Source organism: Drosophila tropicalis, unplaced genomic scaffold (genome assembly GCF_018151085.1).
Source record: "Drosophila tropicalis isolate 14030-0801.00 unplaced genomic scaffold, ASM1815108v1 contig_169, whole genome shotgun sequence".
NCBI lineage: Eukaryota > Metazoa > Arthropoda > Insecta > Diptera > Drosophilidae > Drosophila > Drosophila tropicalis.
In genome coordinates this window covers 248,205-268,511 of record NW_027172614.1, presented here as the reverse complement: position 1 = coordinate 268,511, position 20,307 = coordinate 248,205, and the positions used below count along the sequence as shown (strand labels likewise).

The window sequence follows — 20,307 nt, the reverse complement described above, 5'->3', positions numbered from 1 at the left end:
CTTATTTATTATTTTGGATTTTAATTACACCAACTCGAAAAACTCTCATTGTTTTTTTCTTTTTAAGATTTGTGGGAGATAGAAGATATCGATTCGCATCTTCTATTACTAACACAAACAAAACACACACATAAAAAAAAAAAAAAATAATATTCGCGACTTTCACATGTTTAGAGCGATGAATTGGAATTCACGGCAAAATAGCGGTAAATGGTTTTGTTTTATTCGTTTATTTGCTTGCTTATTTTCATTCTAGCAAATATTTCTTAACACACTTTTTTTCGTTCATTGATTATTTCCGAGCACTTATTTATTATTTTGGATTATAATTACACCAACTCGAAAAACTCTCATTCTTTTTTTTCTTTTAAGATTTGTGGGAGATAGAAGATATCTATTCGCATCTTCTATTACTAACACAAACAAAACACACACATAAAAAAAAAAAAAAATAATATTCGCGACTTTCACATACTTAGAGCGATGAATTGGAATTCACGGAAAAATAGCGGTAAATGGTTTTGTAATATTCTTTTATTTGCTTGCTTATTTTCATTCTAGCAAATATTTCTTAAAACACTTTTTTTTATCATTGATTATTTCCGAGCACTTATTTATTATTTTGGATTTTAATTACACCAACTCGAAAAAATCTCATTGTTTTTTTTCTTTTAAGATTTGTGGGAGATAGAAGATATCGATTCGCATCTTCTATTACTAACACAAACAAAACACACACATAAAAAAATAAAAATAATATTCGCGACTTTCACATACTTAGAGCGATGAATTGGAATTCACGGAAAAATAGCGGTAAATGGTTTTGTAATATTCTTTTATTTGCTTGCTTATTTTCATTCTAGCAAATATTTCTTAAAACACTTTTTTTTATCATTGATTATTTCCGAGCACTTATTTATTATTTTGGATTTTAATTACACCAACTCGAAACACTCTCATATTCTTTTTTTTCTTTTAAGATTTGTGGGAGATAGAAGATATCAATTCGCATCTTCTATTACTAACACAAACAAAACACACACATAAAAAAATAAAAATAATATTCACGACTTTCACATGTTTAGAGCGATGAATTGGAATTCACGGAAAAGTAGCGGTAAATGGTTTTGTTTTATTCTTAGCAAATAGCTTATTTTCATTCTAGCAAATATTTCTTAACACACTTTTGTTTTTCGATCTCGAAAAACTCTCATATTCTTTTAAGATTTGAGAAGATTTTGCATCTTCTATTACTTATACAAACAAAACACACACAAAAAAAAAATTAATTATAAAATAATATTCGCGGCGAGGACAACTTTAACATGATTAGAGCGATGTTCATTCGCACCAGTGTTGCCATTTTGGCTTATTTTAAGATCTGGATTATTTCAAAATGAAATAGCTTGGAAAGTGGTTAAAAGCTTATTTTTGGTTTAAAAAAAATTTCTACATAAAAATTTTTTTAGAGATTATAAAGCATTTTTATAATCATTTAAAGGGGCAACTCAAACTAAAATAATGTTTCTCGGTGACTTTTGGTATTTTGTGCCTAAATTTATGGTTATATGAGCGATATTAAGTTTTGAAGAAAATGAATTTTTTTTGCCGTAAACAATATGGTACGTGCAAATAAGAACCCGACTGAGATAATTCCTTTATTGAAATTTTTAAATTACTTAAATTGTTGCTTTATTTGCAAGAATTCATTTCATAAATCGGGAGGAAAAGGCCGAGGTCCTTAATTATATGGATGCTGGCAGAAACAATGCTGCTGTTGAACGCGTATTTAGCCAAGTTAACATCGTTAAAAGTAAATTGCGAAATCAATTAAATGTTAAAGGTTTGAACGCAATTTTACGTATAAGATTTGTTTTTGAAATGATTGGCTATTTAGTGTATATTTAATATATTCCTTTTAATTTTGCAGATATGGATTACGCCTTCATGGCAAATGTTGTGTTAATTATAAAGTACCTGTAAAGTACTAATTTTTAATTAAGGGCTCTGACAAATATGAAGAAACAAATAATGAAATTGATGACATAATTTCATTAATATAATTTGATATATATCAACAAAATTATATTTATATTACTATAGTAATCGTCTCTCTTGTTGTCTATGACATGTTACGCCCTTTACCTTTTCTCATTAAGACGATTCGATCGATTGAAATGGCCAGGTCAGCTCCCTTTAAGATATAGATTTATGTTTATTCGTATTCGAAAATTCGAAGCTGCCACGGATAAATAAAGTCAGGCGAGAAGTGGTTCATACCAAAAAGGCTTCCGAAAAAACACAGTGTATTTTTAGGCTGGTACACTAACAAAATGCAATAATTTGTATCCCACTTAAGTGGGTTAAAACAAGTCCACAGTTTGGAATTTAACAACCCAATTGGGTCGATAAATCGACATAAATTCTGCATGCTGTAAACTATGCAACAGCTAATACATTAACAATGTGTAATAGTTCTAATACTTGATCACAATTCATTACGCAAAAAGGTCAGGGTATCATCCGCATCACCTTTTAACGAATTACCACCATCCTCTAAAACGTTCACATAATCGCTCAATGAACCCATACACCGAAGTAGCCTCATTGTCTTCCTATCTGGTTGTCATTTGCAGGTCCTGGAATGATGCAATACTTTTCCCGGTAAGGGGAATCTAAACTACGCAGCCATCTTTTGGGACATCGACTTAAAGCGGCTCGCCTAAAAGGCTGCATTGGTAAATGGAGAAATTATATTGAAATTAATTTATAATAAAGAGAAAGTCTCCGGCTTTCCCGTCGCTCTCGACTGCCCCCGGCTCACTGTCATCATCCGTTGGGGTTCAGTGCAACCACAATTGTCACAGAGGGTGGACAAATAGCAGGACACCGCTGCGTAATCGAGTTGTTTGTTATTTATTCATTTGTTTATCATCAAAAGAGCAGAGCTCTGCTGAATACCGTTATGCTATCATCTTGTCGTCCAATGAGACGACCCTGGCCATGGGTGGGCCCAAGGATATCAACACAAAGTCAAACCCAAAGAACAAAACCAAAAAAAAAAAAAAAAAAAAAATACAAAATCTGGCCACTTAGCACAAGTGCTTTAAGCCTTTAAGCTTCAGAAGAGTATGTCATAAACTAGAAAATATGGAATTTAATTTTTCTAATTGTAAGAAAACGGAAAAGCCCTCAAAGACAGATTTCAGATTTTTATTGTGCGATCAGCTGTCTAGCGCGGAAGCTTTATTCCCATGTCATTCGTACCAACCAGTTGCGCCAAGCCTACCGTCAACTCTGTTTCAATTAATTCGGTTAAGACAAACACAAGAAAAGTATGTTAAATGAGCCCAGCAGTGCGGTGGCAAGTATGTAGGTAGGGGGCAGTGGCGCGGGTAGTAGACTGCGCACGGTGAAAGGGCAAAGTTAAAATGCGGGTGAATTAAACGGGTCTGATTGTGAGCATTATGTAAGAGACAGTGTAGAGACTCCTCTAATTGTTTTAGATGAGGTAGTTCACTGACAGCCAGCTAAGTGCTACAAATCCCATAAAAGTTAAGGTATGAATTGTCATAGGCTAAAGGAATGCTTTCAGTTCGGCTCGGTTCACATGTATTCAAAAATCTCAGCCTTTTCTGATTACTTAACTGGCAAATGGGAACTCTTTTAGCGTTCTAGCGTACACGTAGAAAATATGAGCATGAATTATATAGTGTTCAAGCATTCCCATCACATAATATGGGTGAACGACCTTGACTCGATTGGAGTCCAACCGATAATTACAATAAAAAACCGCCTCCAACATTTACTACAGCCAATTTCGCAAAAGCAAAAGCAGACAAAGCAACATAGAAAACAAATAAAACCAATTTCAAATGCTAGTGGTGTAGCAGCACAAGCAAAACGAATCGCAACCCATAAAAAAACGCCAAATTTCCATCAAATGAATCATATACCAAGCCAAATCCGACATCGGCTCCCCCAGTTCGGATCAATGCAGCCACGCCAAAAGATACTCGCAGCAGCAGCGGCATGCCACACTCAGCTGCACTGTGTGTTTGTATGTGTGTGCGCGCGTGTGTGTATATTATGTAAGCCCAGGTAAGCAACTACCAACCACAAAACCAAAAAGCACAACAAAAGACAAACAAAACGCAAGAGTTAACTGGGGTTTCCCCAAGGCCTATTGCCGGCTAAACAGAGAGAAAAATGTCTGAGAATTAACTGGTCTCAGGCAACGTTGTTTTAATTTTGTACTTAAACTAAATGTTAGTTATTTTGCGGGATTTTCCCCACTTCGATTTAGGGAAAAACCTCATCAAGCCATGCAGCATTTTCCAATTATTACCACAGATGCACTCGAAGTTTTCCTGCATGTAATGCAATTTGTGATGCAAAAGCATTGTAATTTATTGAGTTCACACTAACCAAATTTTTTGAACTGCATATGATACTATCATCTATGTATACTTGTTTAAAATGTATCAATATATTGTATAAGTTTGGATCGAAAAGTTGTCTTTTTTAAAGTGCGTAGGTGACTATTGGGACACAGTCTGGCCTTCATTATAAAAAACGTTTTGGGAGGGATATCTTGTGAGGGATTAGTAAATGTTGGGCAAAAACATGACCTAGAGTTAATTTGGTCAACAACATGCAGTGTCAAGATTTGGCTTCATCCCACAATTTTTCACAAGGCCTAAGGTCAAGTTCAGACCACCAACTGAAAAAAAATTAGTTGAAATAGTGGAATTAAGTCGAATATTAACGTTAACCAGATCGACGCACCTTCTCCAAACAAACCTCATTATCCAATGAGTCACAGAAAACCCGATGGTCAAATGGCACTTTGCCTTACGCTTCGCTCATTCAACTCAAATCTCGAAGGTGTTTGCCAAACAAACCTCTTTTTTATATGTATGTATTTGTCAGCCAATGCTTAGAGTGATTAGCATAATTTTCTCGACTCCGACCGATTATCAACTTTCTTGGAATGTTTAACATAAAAAGCTACTCAACGAGCAAATCAGAGAAGGTCAATATCATACAACTCCATCTGTATCAAACATCATTAAAACTATCATGTTCATTGAGGCACGCGAATAAATACTAAACGATCAGACACTAATTTTTATGATCTTCGGGTAATTCCTTAGACTGAATGACTGATTGACCGAGCGATGACGTTTGTGTTGGCCATGGGTTAAAAGAAAAAAATAATAACAACAAAATCATGGATATGAAACAAACGTGATGAGTGTGGAAATGAAATGAAAATGGACGATGTGCACATGTACCAGATCCGGTTTGAGGCAATGAAAAAACTTTAAAATTTTTGTTTATACCTTTTTTTATTATTAATTTTGACCCAATTATAAAATTGCACAACGAACAAGTTGCTTAGCGCAGCGCCTTTCCGGGAAGTGTTTTGCCTTAGCTAAAATTTGGACATATTTATCCACAACCCACATGAGACTAAAGACGAGCCAACTTCGACATTTTCTATACCCTTGCCTATTCGTGTTTCCATTGACACAACTTAAAAAGTTATCCAATTAGCGATCAGAAAGTAGACAGTTGTCAAGAAATTTGTAGGATACGTTCACACAGATTTCCTTTTTATAAGGTTTATAAGATGCAAAGACTTGGTCTCCGCAATCGTGCTGAGGGTCAATTCTCGTTGCTCTGACCCCCACAGACTTCGCAGAATCGTCACTATGGAGAAAACCCATTAAAAGTTTTGACGTCACATTAAGAAGAATGAGTACTACCAACCTTAAGAAAAACCAACCGAAATATACATTCATACATATTTGCCAAACTTTGCCTCATTTTTTGTTTTGTTTTGTTTCGGGCTCACAGTTCGCAAAGCATCGACGCGTCGGCGACGTTGCGCAGACGCTTTCAGCTTTTGTAAGTATAAAACCCACAGTGCAGTGGAAAGTCAAATCAGTGAACGAGTAGTAGACAAACGAAGCACATAAACTGAGCCATTACCAGTGGATGAAGAGTGAAAGAAAAGTGAAAGGATATAACACAAGAAAAGGATTAAACAGTTTTTAAATTATTTTTAGTAAGGTGAGTGCAAGTGCGAGTGAGCAAGAAGCAAGATACATATAAGTGATGGTTGCCCAGTATACATTTTTTAATTTTTTTTTTTTGCCAATACTGATTATTTAAGTGGCATGTGGATACTGATGTTAAAAAACATAAAAATGTTTGAACTTGGATCAATAATCTGTATCATTAAAAACGAATCTACTAGACTAGTTAAAGTAAACAAACAAATAATACATCCATATGTATACCCACAAGTCTACGCACAAAAAGGACTAAGCGCTTTTTAGTAGTTTGTCTTGAGAAAGATCATAACTTTCACTGCCACAAAGTGTGGCAGTTCAAGAAAAAATCCTACCAGCAATTAGCAATGCAACGCTGCACAATATTTCCGCTGGGTTCCCGCGTCTCTTAACGGTTTAACTTTACATAAGTTCACCGCCCACACTTCTTCTACTTCAATTGGAAAAGTGGAAGAAGTGACATAACCCAAGCTCATGAAGCGTAAATTCGAGTCAAAAAGTACAGCGGATGCAGCTGTCAAGGCAAGGCAAAAGAGAGATCAAGTTGAGCGATAGGCTTGCAAAATCTCTGAAACAAAATTACCTCATGCGAAAGAAAGAGTGTGAGGGAAAAAGCAACGAGCAAATCAAGTCATTAGCTAAGAGATGGTGGGGGATTGTCCACGGTCTGCGACCTCGAACGAAAGTAAAAGTCCAACTCGGCGGCGACTTCGTTGAAGTCGTGTTGTCGTAGTTCATGAGTCATTGTGAAGATTTTGAGACCGGTTTTCACACGATTACCAGCAGCCTGGCCAAAAAAAAGAGGTAGAGAAATGGAAACTAGCACAATGACCATCATCTTTTAGGGTTTTGAATATTGATGTCGGGGTAATGGTGCCAAAGCAAAACGTTATGTAATACGGACAAAATTTCCGCTCCCATTTCAGATACACAATGAGAATAAGGAACAGCACTTTAGCGCTACTGTTGGTAGTGCCTTTACTAGGCTCTGTCACTTTTGCTACAGAGTCGAATTGGGGCAATGAATGGGCACCTATGAATAGTGATTCCATGTTAAGTAGACGCTCTGTGGAAAACACACCAAGCGAGACACAAGGACGCAACTATGCCGTATACGAACAACAGAAAAACAGCTCAAACGACACCCAAATTGATACGATAATCGATCAACTGATTAACTCACGTCGAGAAGGTCGCCAATTGGGTGAATACGATGCTGTTTATGCCGATGGTAACATTGACCAAGCTCTGCAGCAGGGAAATGATATGCAGGCGCGCAACTTGATTCGTGACAAACTTTGCGGCCTAGGCCTGATGAGCTGCGACGATATAGAAGAGAAACGCCCGTTCTACTCGACTATCTATGCCCAGGGTCCACCACCGCCGTCTGGTAGTTTTGGAGGACCATATGGACCACCTAAGCCCATGCCACCCCCGAGCTACTTCAATGGACGTCCTCCAATGGGACCAAACTCATTGAATTCCTTTGGACCGCCACGCAAGGTAGGCTACGAAGGCCCTTACAAACCCATAATGTCAGGACCCTATAGACCAAGCGGACCCGGCTATTTGGAGCACCCGCCACCATCGGCTATTGATGGCAGTTCATCAGATGGTATTATCTACTCCAAACCACCACCAGGTGCCTTGATTTATGACAGCAAACCTCCTGGACCCATTTACCCCGGAGGACCAAATGGTGGGCCTGTTTTTAATGGCGGTGCAGCATCACCTCCTTACAACTTTGAGAATGCTGAGGGAATTCAAGGATCTGGTTCCTCGCTTAATGGTTTTTACTCACAGCAACAGTCCAGTTCCTCATCTTCGGTAGCTACTTCCTCTAGCAACAAAGTTGTGGTTGGAGCTCCAGTTGATGCAGGTCTTCAACAGCATGTTCATCATCACTACCATCATGTGGAAGGTAATGATGGTGGAGTCGGTGCTGTCAAAGTGCCAAGTGTGCCCATACCAATCGGCTCTGGTCAGACCATCAATACCGATTTTAGTGCTCTGGCTCAATCCTCAGCCACGTACACACCTCAGGCTGTGCCGACGTCTGGATTTACTCAATCAAACGCTTTCAACGCTGGATTTAATAGTGCCTCCGAGGGTGGGCTTCTATCTCAGAACGGTTTTGGTGGTGGTCTATCCCAAAAACCTAATGGTGATATCTATAAGCCCTCATCTGGCTTAGGTAGCTTTGGTAGTAACTCTGGCTTTATTCAAAACGGTCAAAATGGATTTGGAGTTTCGCCCAGTAATAGCTATCATAGCCAAAATCCTGATTACTACAAGAAGGAGCTTCAAAATGGCGGCGCCTCTGGTAACTACAATGGCCTTTCCGGCGGTTATGGTCAGTATGGACAAGGTGCCTATGACACTTCTCGGCAGCAAATAGTCGATTGCCAATGTGTTCCCATCGCACAGTGTCCGGCAGCCGATCGAATTGGGCGTAAAGACGACCTTATTCTGGCCATTGATCCGCGTAATTTGGGCAAGGAAATCGAAGCTTTGAGCGATGATGCCACAAACACCACTGTTAAAGCCGAAGCGAAAGCTGATAAAGGAGAAAAGAAAACAAACGAAGATAATGATGAAAAGAAACGATCCCGCCGTCAAGCCGAGGAAACGAACAAAGATGAAGACACCAGTGATCTGTCTCTAGATGCTCAAGGGGTAAGTGTGTCATTATATTATCAAAGCGTAAATGTAATTGCCCGACTAATGCTCAAACCATCCGTTGAGAGACTAAAACAATTTCTAGCCCCCACACACAATACATTCAACTTGCACCCAATCAAACCTCAATACCAACTCAACCTCGCTCGCTCGACCACTAAAACTCCTCGACAGCTCCTTGCTCCTTGTTGGCTGCCAGAAGATCTGAGATCGTCACTAATCCTAACTAAGCTAACCAAGCACGGTTGACCAACATGCACGCCTATTCTACTACAACGGAGTTCGAAGACCTCAGTTAATTTGTTCGCCTCCTCCCCCCTTTTTCGTTAGCGTCAAGCTCCAATGCTGGGCCAGTCTCCTCTAGCCCTGCCAGCTCTTCAAGCCATAGAGTTAATTCAACGCAAAGTGCTGCCCACCTACGGTGTTAGCTTTGGTTTGCCATACCCCACGTCCGGGAGCTATGGCGGTTATCCGGCCAATGTTCTGGGTGATTACTATCCAGCACAGAATCCCCATTTCGGTTCTGTTGGACCAAATGGCTTAAATTTGGGTCTTGTCAATGTAAATCCATTGGTATCCGTTCAAGTAGCCAAGACGGACTACGGTGAAAAGGTGGTCAAACCACTGGTTAATTTACATGTCACTCCCAATGCGAATCTCATACAGAAAGTGGGTGACCTCTTTAAAAGGAAGCCAACTGAGACGTATAGCAACCACTACCATCACCATGATCACTACAGTGCGGGCTATGAGCATCAGCATCATGAGCACTACGGCGGCGGACACTTTAATGTCGAAATGGTGCCCAGTACACCAATATTTGAATATCACAGTCCTTCACCGCCGCATTACCAGCATCTACATGAGAGTTTTCCGTATCAAAGTTCATTTAATGACATATATCCATCGAATTCGGGCCCAGACTTTGAATATGGCTCTGGCAGTTTTGGCAATTATGGGGAATACTCCCAACATTTGGAACGCAGTGTGAATGTGTCCGAAATCCAACCAATATCGGCAATACAGCCAAGTCGTCGGGGCAAACAGTTGAACTTGGGTCCTCTACATAACGTGCCACCTCCGGCGCCAGGTGGCGCAGCTGGCAGCGATCGCATTACATTTCCGCATGACCGTAGACGAAGGAGCATTAGTGAGCGTGACGAGGAGAAAGTGGCTGAGTTTTTGGAGCAGCAAAGTGTGGGGACAAGAAAGATCCTAGCGGAGAAGGTAACCAAAACGGTGAAGAAAATCACATAAAAACTCGGGCGTCTCCAATTTCCTTCAATTGTCGTCCCCTTTGCACATTTTTAATATATTTTTTTCACAAATTCTTTAGCGTGCCTACTACGGAAACCGTCCGGTGGAGAAGACTTGTCGCATAAACGAGGTCTGCTGCCGACGCCCACTTCGTCCTCAAGCCCCATCTTCTCAACTTGGACGTTGTGGCGTTAGGAATGCTGCTGGCATCACTGGCAGGATCAAGAACCCCGTCTATGTCGATGGAGACAGTGAATTTGGTGAATATCCTTGGCATGTGGCCATTTTGAAGAAGGATCCCAAGGAGTCGATCTATGCCTGCGGTGGTACACTAATTGATGCTCAGCACATTATATCAGCAGCCCATTGTATTAAATCGTAAGTTTGAAAGATTTTCTCCTTCTTCAAATATGTACATACATATGTATGAGAGAGCTATCATCCGTTTTAACAAAATCTGCATTTCACTTTTTCGCAGGCAAAACGGTTTCGATCTACGCGTGCGCCTGGGAGAATGGGATGTTAACCACGATGTTGAGTTCTTCCCCTACATTGAACGTGATGTTGTCTCAGTTCACATTCACCCCGAGTACTATGCTGGCACATTGGACAACGATTTAGCCATCCTCAAGTTGGACCACCCGGTGGACTTTACAAAGAACCCACACATTAGCCCCGCCTGTCTGCCCGATAAATACTCCGATTTCACCAATGCCCGTTGCTGGACCACTGGTTGGGGTAAGGACGCTTTCGGAGAGCATGGCAAATACCAGAATATCTTGAAAGAAGTAGATGTTCCAATTCTGTCGCATCACCAGTGCGAGGCCCAGCTAAAGAATACCCGCTTGGGCTATAACTATAAACTTAATCCAGGATTCATTTGTGCCGGCGGTGAGGAGGGCAAGGATGCCTGCAAGGGAGACGGAGGCGGTCCTTTGGTATGTGAACGGAACGGTGTTTGGAATGTTGTCGGTGTTGTTTCCTGGGGCATTGGCTGCGGCCAAGTAAATGTTCCTGGAGTCTATGTCAAAGTTTCGGCCTACCTTCCTTGGATTCAACAAATCACCCAGAGCTATCAATGATTAACGGAGCAAGAGAAGATAGGAGCTGCAACGGAGGTCACTGCCTATCATGCCTTCGTCGAAAATTCCGATGAGTTTGTTTTTCACTTTTGAATCAGTCATCCCTCCAATTCGCTCTGTTATGTAACTGTATTGCGTCTGGTCTTTGTTATTTATTGAACAACATTATCGTTATTTATTTCAAGCATTTTTGTTTATTTTTTATACCCTTCACTTGTTATGTTTAATTTGTTATGCCCTCTCAATTTGTCACTCTCATTCATGACCGACCACCAATATCAATTAGAGATTTTCGTTTTATAATTTTTACATTTGAGCTACCGATTTTTTTTTTTTTTTTTTTTTAATTGTTAATTAATTTATTTCTATATTTGTATTAAATTAAATTAAAGTGTATTTAAATAAATTTATTTATAAACATGACTAAAGAGTTGCCCTCATTTTGCCATATTTACCAAGAGACAACGGCAGAGATTGTGAGTCGATGTCCCGCATCTCCCATTGCCTCCAGATTACACATCTTAGCCATATTATTACCAATTGCTGACTCGTCCTATAATGACATTTAGAGCAGTGTCAATTGCGAAACACAATGAACCATTTTATAGATAATTTTTTTCATTATTTGTTTTGAAATTTACACTTGACATTAAGAAAATATATCCCAATAGAGAAGATTAACTAAATCGGCTACCCGTGGGCCCACTTGCGCCGGCCAATCTCAATTGGATCTACTTATCTATCATCCGCACCACTCGAATCGGACATTATAAGAAGATGGTTATTTTTTCAATATGCATATCCGTACAGTATCCATATACCTTCATCCAATCGACATGGTCTTTGGATTCTGCATATTTAATTCATTTTCCTCGCATGTTAAAAGAAGTTGTGTAAACATCATCTTCTTTTTTTTCCTTTTGTAGTCCTTTCTAGGCTCCTTTAATGTCGCTATCGTTAAGATTTTAACTTTAGAAGGAATACTGGAGGGGGACGGGGTTAAAGTTGGTTAAACTAACAAAATGTTTTTAAAATGTTCTTTCAGCCATTTCAAACTCCGCGCCATCTGTGGACGGCCTCTAGTCCTAAGGGTTAGAGTAATAGTCCTAAGGGTGAGAGTAACAGTGCTAAGGGTGCGAATTATAGTCCTAAGTGTGCGAGTAATAGTGCTAAGGGGAGAGTAATAGTACTAAGCGGCTAATTTAAAAACAAATAAAATGTTTCGAATGCAAAGAGGATTTTGAGCTTAAGGATTTGTATTTTTATTCCTCCTACAGAGAATTAACTGGAGGGTGTAGTTTTAGCTAATTCTTCAGGTGATATTATTGGTACATGTCTTGGGGTGTCATTCCAGTGGCTGCCACCCACGAATCCTTAACTCGGAATGTACGCTCTGGGTCTACTTTATAATACTCCAAGTAAATTTTGTCTAGAACAATTCCGTTCTTTATGAGCCATGGATGAGCCCATGCCAATCTTGAAGTTTTTGTGGCTTACGAACTCTCCAATTATCCCACCACACTGGGATTATGTGGGTTTTTCCAATGCATTCCAAATGGTCCAAAAAACATTTTGCAAATGAGTATATTGTACATATGTAAAATTTTTTAGCTGCTCTCAATTTATGTTTTTGCATGTTTTATTGTTTTACAAAATTGCAGTTCGCATTCATGTTACAAAAGTGAAAAAAAATTGCTTAATATTAAAATGTGATGCAGATGTGTGAGTGTGTGTGTGGGTGTGTGTGTAATAAGGACTGCTAGTACGGCATCCGTTTTAATGTTGCAATGGTGAATACTTCGTCTGCCATGCCGGTTTTTTTTTATTCCTTTCTTCCTCAAGCTTTTACTTGCCCAACTCCATTTTTTCACCGCCGCCGCCATTTTCAGTCTTTCCCTCGGCTGATGCACTCTCCAAGGGATTCGGCGGCGGGGCCTTGACACTTAAATGCGCAGGACCGGTTTGTTGGATCTGCACAATGCGTTCTGGTTTCGACTGTTCTTTAGTAGGTGGCGGGGGTGCCTTAAGTGTTAGTACCCCATCCGAAGACACCGTGGAGACTACGTCATTGGGATCAAAGTCCTTCGGCAACGTATACTTGCGAACGAAATGACGCTGAATGAGACCATGGCCATCCTCTCGCTCTTCGTGCTTGCCCTCCACCACGACAGTTTTGTCTACAACTTTGACGCTTAGTTCGTTGGGCTTGAACTGCGACACATCCATGCACACCTGAAAGCCATCTTTGCCAATGGCCGGCAACAGAGAATTCTGGCCCCCAGAAGACCTGCGACGTGGCACCAACTGATGATGGGGATGATGATGATGACTGCGCTCATAGGGCAAGTAGCGACGACGACCAATTACCCCAGCACCATAATGAGGCAACATCAGACGTGGACGATGGAAGAGCTCTTGAGCATGGACACCAAACCCAAAGTCATCATCCAAAAAGTGATCCTCGCTAGAGCGAAATTCATGGTCCAGCTCTCGGGCCAAATTTAATAGTGGTATAATAGACATTTTCAATTTCCTTTCTGCTTTCTTTTTCAACTTAATTTACTTTTTTTCTTTTTTTGTCTTCACTAAGCTTATCACTGCACCTGCACTGCAAAAGTTCATAAAAGTAACTGTAAAGCAGCCGCTCACCATTTCTTTTATATACCCACGCCGGCAAGCAGTGTTGCCATTTTGGCTTATTTTAAGCTAGATCTGGATTATTTCAAAATGAAATAGCTTTCAAAATTTTCTTGCCGTACACAATATGCTACGTGCAAATAAGAACCCGACTGAGGTAATTTCTTTATTGAAATTTTTAAATTACTTAAATATTAAAGAAATTGTTGCTCAATTTGCAAAAATTCATTTCATAAATTGGGAGGAAAAGGAAAATACTTCCCAGTTTTGGGCCGAGGTCCTTAATTATAAGGATGCTGGCAGAAACAACACTTTTCGGCAGCTAGCACTATTTACTATACACATTCTATCGCTTCCTTGGTCAAATGCTGCTGTTGAACGCGTATTTAGCCAAGTTAACATCGTTAAAAGTAAATTGCGAAATCAATTAAATGTTAAAGGTTTGAACGCAATTTTGCGTATAAGGTTTGTTTTTGAAATGATTGGCTATTTAGTGAATATTTAATATATTCCTTTTAATTTTACAGCTTATTTTTAAGCTTTTTTTTAAATACTATTTAGCTTATTCTAGCTTATTTTTTCCTTAAATCTAGCTTATGGCGACTCTAAATTTCTGCCAACACTGCCACGCCGGCAAGCAACAAGCTGTTTACGCTCTCTTTTTGTTCGTTCTCGCTCTCTCTCGAAATTTCTCAAAGCTTCGTATGTATGTACATATGTACATACGTATACAAACATGTAAATGTATGCATCTGTACGAAATATTCTTGCAATTTCTGCAAAGTTCTCTTACTTTGTGCAAAAGAAGTTTTTGTAAATGTTTATGCTTGATATATGTATGTATGTATGTATGAATGTATGTATAAATGTACATACATACATACATATGTATGTACGTACAATGTACCTTTTTGCACAATTTTATATGTATGTATGTATGTACATACATATGTTCATGCATATGTATATACAAATGTACATTTGAATTTACAGATGTATGTACACACATACATATGAATATATGTGTATAAAAATTTATTTAAAGAACTTGGCTTATCGCAAATTTGCAGCCGATGCTGTTTGAAATATTCAAGTGCAAAGAGACACTGGCAAAAGTGCATTGAACTTTCTCTCTCTGTGTCTCTTTGCATTGTTCATCTGCGCTTCTTTTTGCAAACATTTCTCATCGATTTAAAATAATAAAAAAATAAAGAAAAATGTATGTATGTATGTACATACATATGTATATACATCCTCCATTCGATTTATATATGTATGTATGTATGTACATAAAACAACAAGTGATTTAAACAAACATTTTGACATTATTGTACATACATAGTTTATTGATTATTTTATTTATGTTTTTAATGATGCAACGAAAAATACATTACATATAATTGTTTCAAATTAAGATACATATATGTATGTACATACATCATACTACAAAGTATATGTATGTATGTATTTGCAGATAACTTCATTAAATGTACATATGATGTATGTATACATACATACAAATGTCATTTTTTAAACATCCGCAACATACTAGATTATATAAAACAGATTGTGACTTTGATATTTCTATTAAATGCAGACGGCTAATTTTATGTTAATATATGGTTGATTGAGTTTCCTTCTCCAAACTCTCTATTTATCTCTATTTATCGTTGCCATTATCCTGCTGTTCAGATTCGTCGTTGCCATTGGCTTTAACGTTGAGATGAGCCGGGCCCACTTGCTGGATCTGGACAATGCGTTCATTGGCCTTATCTTCAATAGCCGGTGGTTTCGGCACTGTTACAGTGAGGACCCCATCAGAGGATAGAGTTGAGGCCACTTTGTCGGACTCATAGCCCTCTGGCATCTTGTAGCGGCGCACAAAATGTCGCGTAATATAACCGTGGTCATCCGCACGCTCCTCATGTTTGCCCTCGACGAGAATAGAATCGTCTTGAACCTTAACACTCAGCTCACTAGGCTTGAAATGGGACACGTCCAAGCACACCTGGAAGCCATCCTTGCCCACTCTGGAAACTGGCGCCTCAGCAATGCCGCCCACTTGCTTTTCTAATTGCTGCAACTGGTGCTCGAATGGAGCGGCTGCTAGCGAAAGGTAAGGATTACGCCGCCGCTGACAGTAGAATGGCTCGTAGAAAGGAACCATGGAAAGACGTCCTAAATCGTCGGCTAGGTTAAACAACATTGGTATGTTTGCCATCTTGAACCGTTTCTCTACTCAAATTTACTGTTACTTTCCTTTGCAGTGGCGTCTCAACGCTCTGGTTATAAGTGACTGACTCTGAGCCAGAAGCTACGCCAGCTATTTATAGGGCGGCTGATTCGGTGGTTGCAACAATTTGCTGTAGCCGTCTCTGACTGTCTCTGGGTGCTCGAGTATGTATGTATGGATGTTTGGGGCATGTTCTGGTATATTCGCGCACATTCTGGCATCACCGCTCTCTCTCAGAATTGTCATCACATGCGTAATCAAAAATTGAAATAAAAGGAAACATCTCTGTTTACCCCTTCTTGTTGAATATCGATACATACATACATACATATGTATGTACATACATACATACATAAATACAAACATGTACATATGTATGTACATAGATACTTAAGCACATACATACATACATCCATATGAATGTACATAGATACATAAGCACATACATATGTATGTATGTGTGTCTGGAATAAATAAAACAGTTCACAATATTATTCTAGAAATTGCAGAAAATTACACTTTATCAGAAAATGAAAGTGAGATGAGGTTAAAGAGATGAAGGGCGGACGACAGTTGTGATAAGATAAGCTGCCATAAACATGCATGCATACATGATTATCTATGTATGAAGATCGAAAGAATATACATACATACATATGTATATATGTACGTACATACATAGAAAATTGCACAAACTTACATGTTTATGTATGTATGTATGTATGTACATATATACATACATACATACAAATGTATTTTTTTGTACATGTGTATGTATGTTGTTCTAGAATTTTCTGTTTCTAGGATAACCAAGATTTCCACATACATATGTACATGTACATTTGTACATATGTATGTATGTATATGTCCATATAATATACAAATTTGCATCCAATTTCTCTGGGGTACCTACATACATACAAGTTACTTCATATTACAATCACCAACCGAGTTGTATTCATTTGCCTTATTTATTCTCATCCCATTAAAATTTCATCAGCCGTATATGTACATACATACATATGTACATATAAAAGTCTGGATGTGGTGTGTGTATGTACATCCATACAAAGAGCAGTCACTGACACAAATGCAGCTTATGATGTAGATATGTATGTATGTACTTGATATCCGTATGTTTTACTCCAGAGACTACTACCAGAGTGCAGCTTTGTGTAGCCATTGCGCATGTTTACGATATACCGGCAAAATGATTCTCCCCTCCCTTCACCACCACCACCACGCCATCCCTACACTTGAACTGCACCAACATTATATCACATCGTTCATTTCCAGCCGCACGAAAACCAGCTGTTGTTGTAGTTGTTTGCCGGTCTCCCATTTCTCTCAGCTCAGCTGTTCAGCCGGCCAAAAACAAAATGTAATGAAAATGGGAATTCAGCTGCAACACTACAAGCGCTTTATGTATGTATGTATACATATATACACAGGAATACATAAATGTTTTTATGTATGTACATACATATGTATGTACTTGCACATACGTGTATAGAGACATTGGTCTAAGTCTGGGGTCTCTGGGCAACCCATGTCAATGATGAGCCGGTTTTGATCTTTCCCATTCTGGTTTGTGTTGTTTTATTTTTTTTGTTAAATTTGCTATATTTCCTTTGTGTTGAAAAAGTGCGTATCCCATCAAAGATTTCTGCTACATATGTATGTATGTTTGACTCAAAAATCATGGCAAATAAACAAAAGGCTTGGAGGAGAAAGATATAGAGACCGGGAGAACATTTCGTTAGCCAGTTATTAAGCCAACCGTCCCTCCTCCCCCCAACTTTCCAGTCCAGACTCATACAGATTTCCATTCAGCGCTGCACAGACGTTTAAAAGCCTGAACATTCAGCCATAAGCCATCAAACGTAAGTCAGTAAGAAGCCGGAACGGATCGCAGACGGGTAAACCAAAGCAAATTAGCAAAAGCAATTACCAGGGTCCAGCACCGGAAAAAGGGAAAATTTGTCGCAGACAAAAATTATAGAAAAAGAGTGCACACGCTACAACAACAATCGGCGAAAAACTCAAAACTTCAGAAACATGTCGCTAATACCCTTCATACTCGAACTGGCCGAGGAGCTCAATGACTTCAACCGGAGTGTAGCTATGGACGTAGATGATGTGGGATTCGGTATGTATCCCTTGGAGCAGCTGGCCGCTGCATCCGCACCCACACAACAGCATTCACGCTTGGGTATGCGCCTCGGTGGGGGGAGTCCAAACTCTACGTCATCGTCGGTGCTTTGGGTGCCTGTTAAAGGGCAGCCGCAGCAGCAGCAGCAGCATCGCCATCACCCATATAACCGTGTGGCTGGAGCCAAGACTGCCTGTTGTAATAAGTCTATTATAGAGCTGGAAAGGGATTTGCTAAAGGCCACCTATAACACGGCGCCTTCGTCCTCAACATCTGCATTAGGGAGCAGTAAATCTTCTCATTCAGTAGTCAATCGCAATGGCTTCCAGGTGAGCATGAACGTGAAACAATTCGCAGCCGCCGAGCTTACTGTTAAGACCATTGATAATTGCATTGTGGTCGAGGGCCAGCACGATGAGAAGGAGGATGGTCATGGCGTTATTTCGCGTCATTTCATACGCAAATATATACTGCCCAAAGGCTATGATCCGGTCGATGTCCATTCTACACTATCTTCGGATGGCATTTTAACTGTAAAGGCTTCGCCGCCGCCCCCACCAATCGTTAAGGGCGGGGGTGAACGCATTGTCGATATACAGCAGACGAAATCTGTAGAGCAGGTGGTAGCTTCCACTATTCCTGCACCAACTCCCACTCCCACTTCTACAACAGCTGCAACAGCTTCCATTGCAGCTGCTGCCGAGCCAAAGCCGAAGAGTTTCGCCGCTCCGGCACTGGAGAGCAACGGGAATGCCATTGAGAAAGGGTTGGAATCTGGCAATGCAGTGGAAAACGAAGCTGCAGACGAATTCAAGGCTGCCACTAAAGAGACTGAGGAAGCTGCAGTGGTGGAAACTACTTCCATCGCAATTTCCAATGCCAAAAATGGCGAATTCGAGAAGAAACTAGAGACTGTGTCCATGAATATGGAGGTTGAGGCTGCCGTGGAAAAAGTCAAGGAAACTGTTTCGACTGAAGACACGCCCACAACCAACCCCATACCCACTCCAAAACCAACCCCGATTTCTACCCCTACTCCAATTACTGTTGAGCCGGACTCCAATGCCAACAATGTGGAGGTCAGCTCCAACAATGGAAATACCAATACTAAGGATGCCCAGGATGCGGCGAAGGACAAGGCCAAGGCAGACGAAGCCGCTTCTAATCCTGTTTCCTCTCCAGAAGCACTGGAAAAGCCTCTCCTTAAGGGGGCAGAGGAATTGGCTGCCCAAGATGCAGCAATCCTTCTGGCCAAGAAGAATCCGGTGGCGCCTACAGCTGGCGAAAATGGGTCGAAACCAGAGGAATTGACCAAGTGAAGACTGAATCGAACACAACTACTACAATTAATAAACGTCGTGCGTTTTATTACCCATAAATGATAAATGTTTCTTGTGTTTTTTTTTTTTTTTTTTTGCGAAAATCGTAAATAATAATAATAAAAGAAGCAGCTAAGAGAATACTATTTCACTAAAATATAATTTCCTAACAAAACAGCAATAACAAAAACTACAAGTATTCCATACTAAAATAAAAAGGAAACAAACAAAAGTATATAAAATGTACTATTATTTATTATTTAACAATAAATAAAGAGAATGACAATTCAAGTAGTTTTTTCTCTTTGTCATGAATACATACATATGTATGTATGTATGTATGTACGTTGTACATACATACATCGTTTGTACATTCATACATACATACATATATCAAGCATAAACATTTACAAAAACTTCTTTTGCACAAAGTAAGAGAACTTTGCAGAAATTGCAAGAATATTTCGTAAAGATGCATACATTTACATGTTTGTATACGTATGTACATATGTACATACATACGAAGCTTTGAGAAATTTCGAGAGAGAGCGAGAACGAACAAAAAGAGAGCGTAAACAGCTTGTTGCTTGCCGGCGTGGCAGTGTTGGCAGAAATTTAGAGTCACATAAGCTAGATTTAAGGAAAAAATAAGCTAGAATAAGCTAAATATTAAAAAAACCAGAGGGCCGGGGCTAACTTTGACCGCGTCAAAGTTTGTATACACTTGCAACTTTTTTGGTAACTCTTTCCTTACCTATAAGCCATCAATGGCTAATGTTTGCGAAAGAATGGGCTACAATCATAGGAAATAACGAAGATATTGATCATAGTCACTGTTTTCGACCGATCATTCCTATGGGAGCTATAT

At 39.5% G+C, this 20,307-nt stretch overlaps 5 protein-coding genes across 5 annotated transcripts in view; 2 read left to right on the top strand and 3 right to left on the bottom strand.

Annotated features, from left to right (window-relative positions):
* The window catches only part of LOC137571976 (rhodanese domain-containing protein CG4456), a 47,458-nt gene that overhangs the window by 20,898 nt on the left and 6,253 nt on the right, over positions 1 to 20,307 (bottom strand). The gene's annotated exons all lie outside the window — the stretch shown is intronic.
* On the top strand, positions 6,006 to 11,365 carry LOC137572019 (uncharacterized). The gene is made up of 5 exons (XM_068283786.1): positions 6,006 to 6,078; positions 7,007 to 8,756; positions 9,090 to 9,929; positions 10,096 to 10,394; positions 10,495 to 11,365. Exons 2-5 carry the CDS (start codon positions 7,014 to 7,016, stop codon positions 11,096 to 11,098), a joined length of 3,486 nt encoding a protein of 1,161 aa, XP_068139887.1. The 5' UTR covers positions 6,006 to 6,078; positions 7,007 to 7,013; the 3' UTR covers positions 11,099 to 11,365.
* Positions 12,720 to 13,729, bottom strand: Hsp27 (Heat shock protein 27). The gene has a single exon (XM_068283785.1). The coding sequence runs from the start codon at positions 13,619 to 13,621 to the stop codon at positions 12,944 to 12,946; it is 678 nt and encodes a 225-aa protein (XP_068139886.1). The 5' UTR covers positions 13,622 to 13,729; the 3' UTR covers positions 12,720 to 12,943.
* Positions 15,254 to 16,296, bottom strand: Hsp23 (Heat shock protein 23). The gene has a single exon (XM_068283788.1). It carries the CDS (start codon positions 15,954 to 15,956, stop codon positions 15,396 to 15,398), a length of 561 nt encoding a protein of 186 aa, XP_068139889.1. The 5' UTR covers positions 15,957 to 16,296; the 3' UTR covers positions 15,254 to 15,395.
* On the top strand, positions 17,839 to 19,730 carry Hsp67Ba (Heat shock gene 67Ba). The gene has a single exon (XM_068283765.1). It carries the CDS (start codon positions 18,027 to 18,029, stop codon positions 19,437 to 19,439), a length of 1,413 nt encoding a protein of 470 aa, XP_068139866.1. The 5' UTR covers positions 17,839 to 18,026; the 3' UTR covers positions 19,440 to 19,730.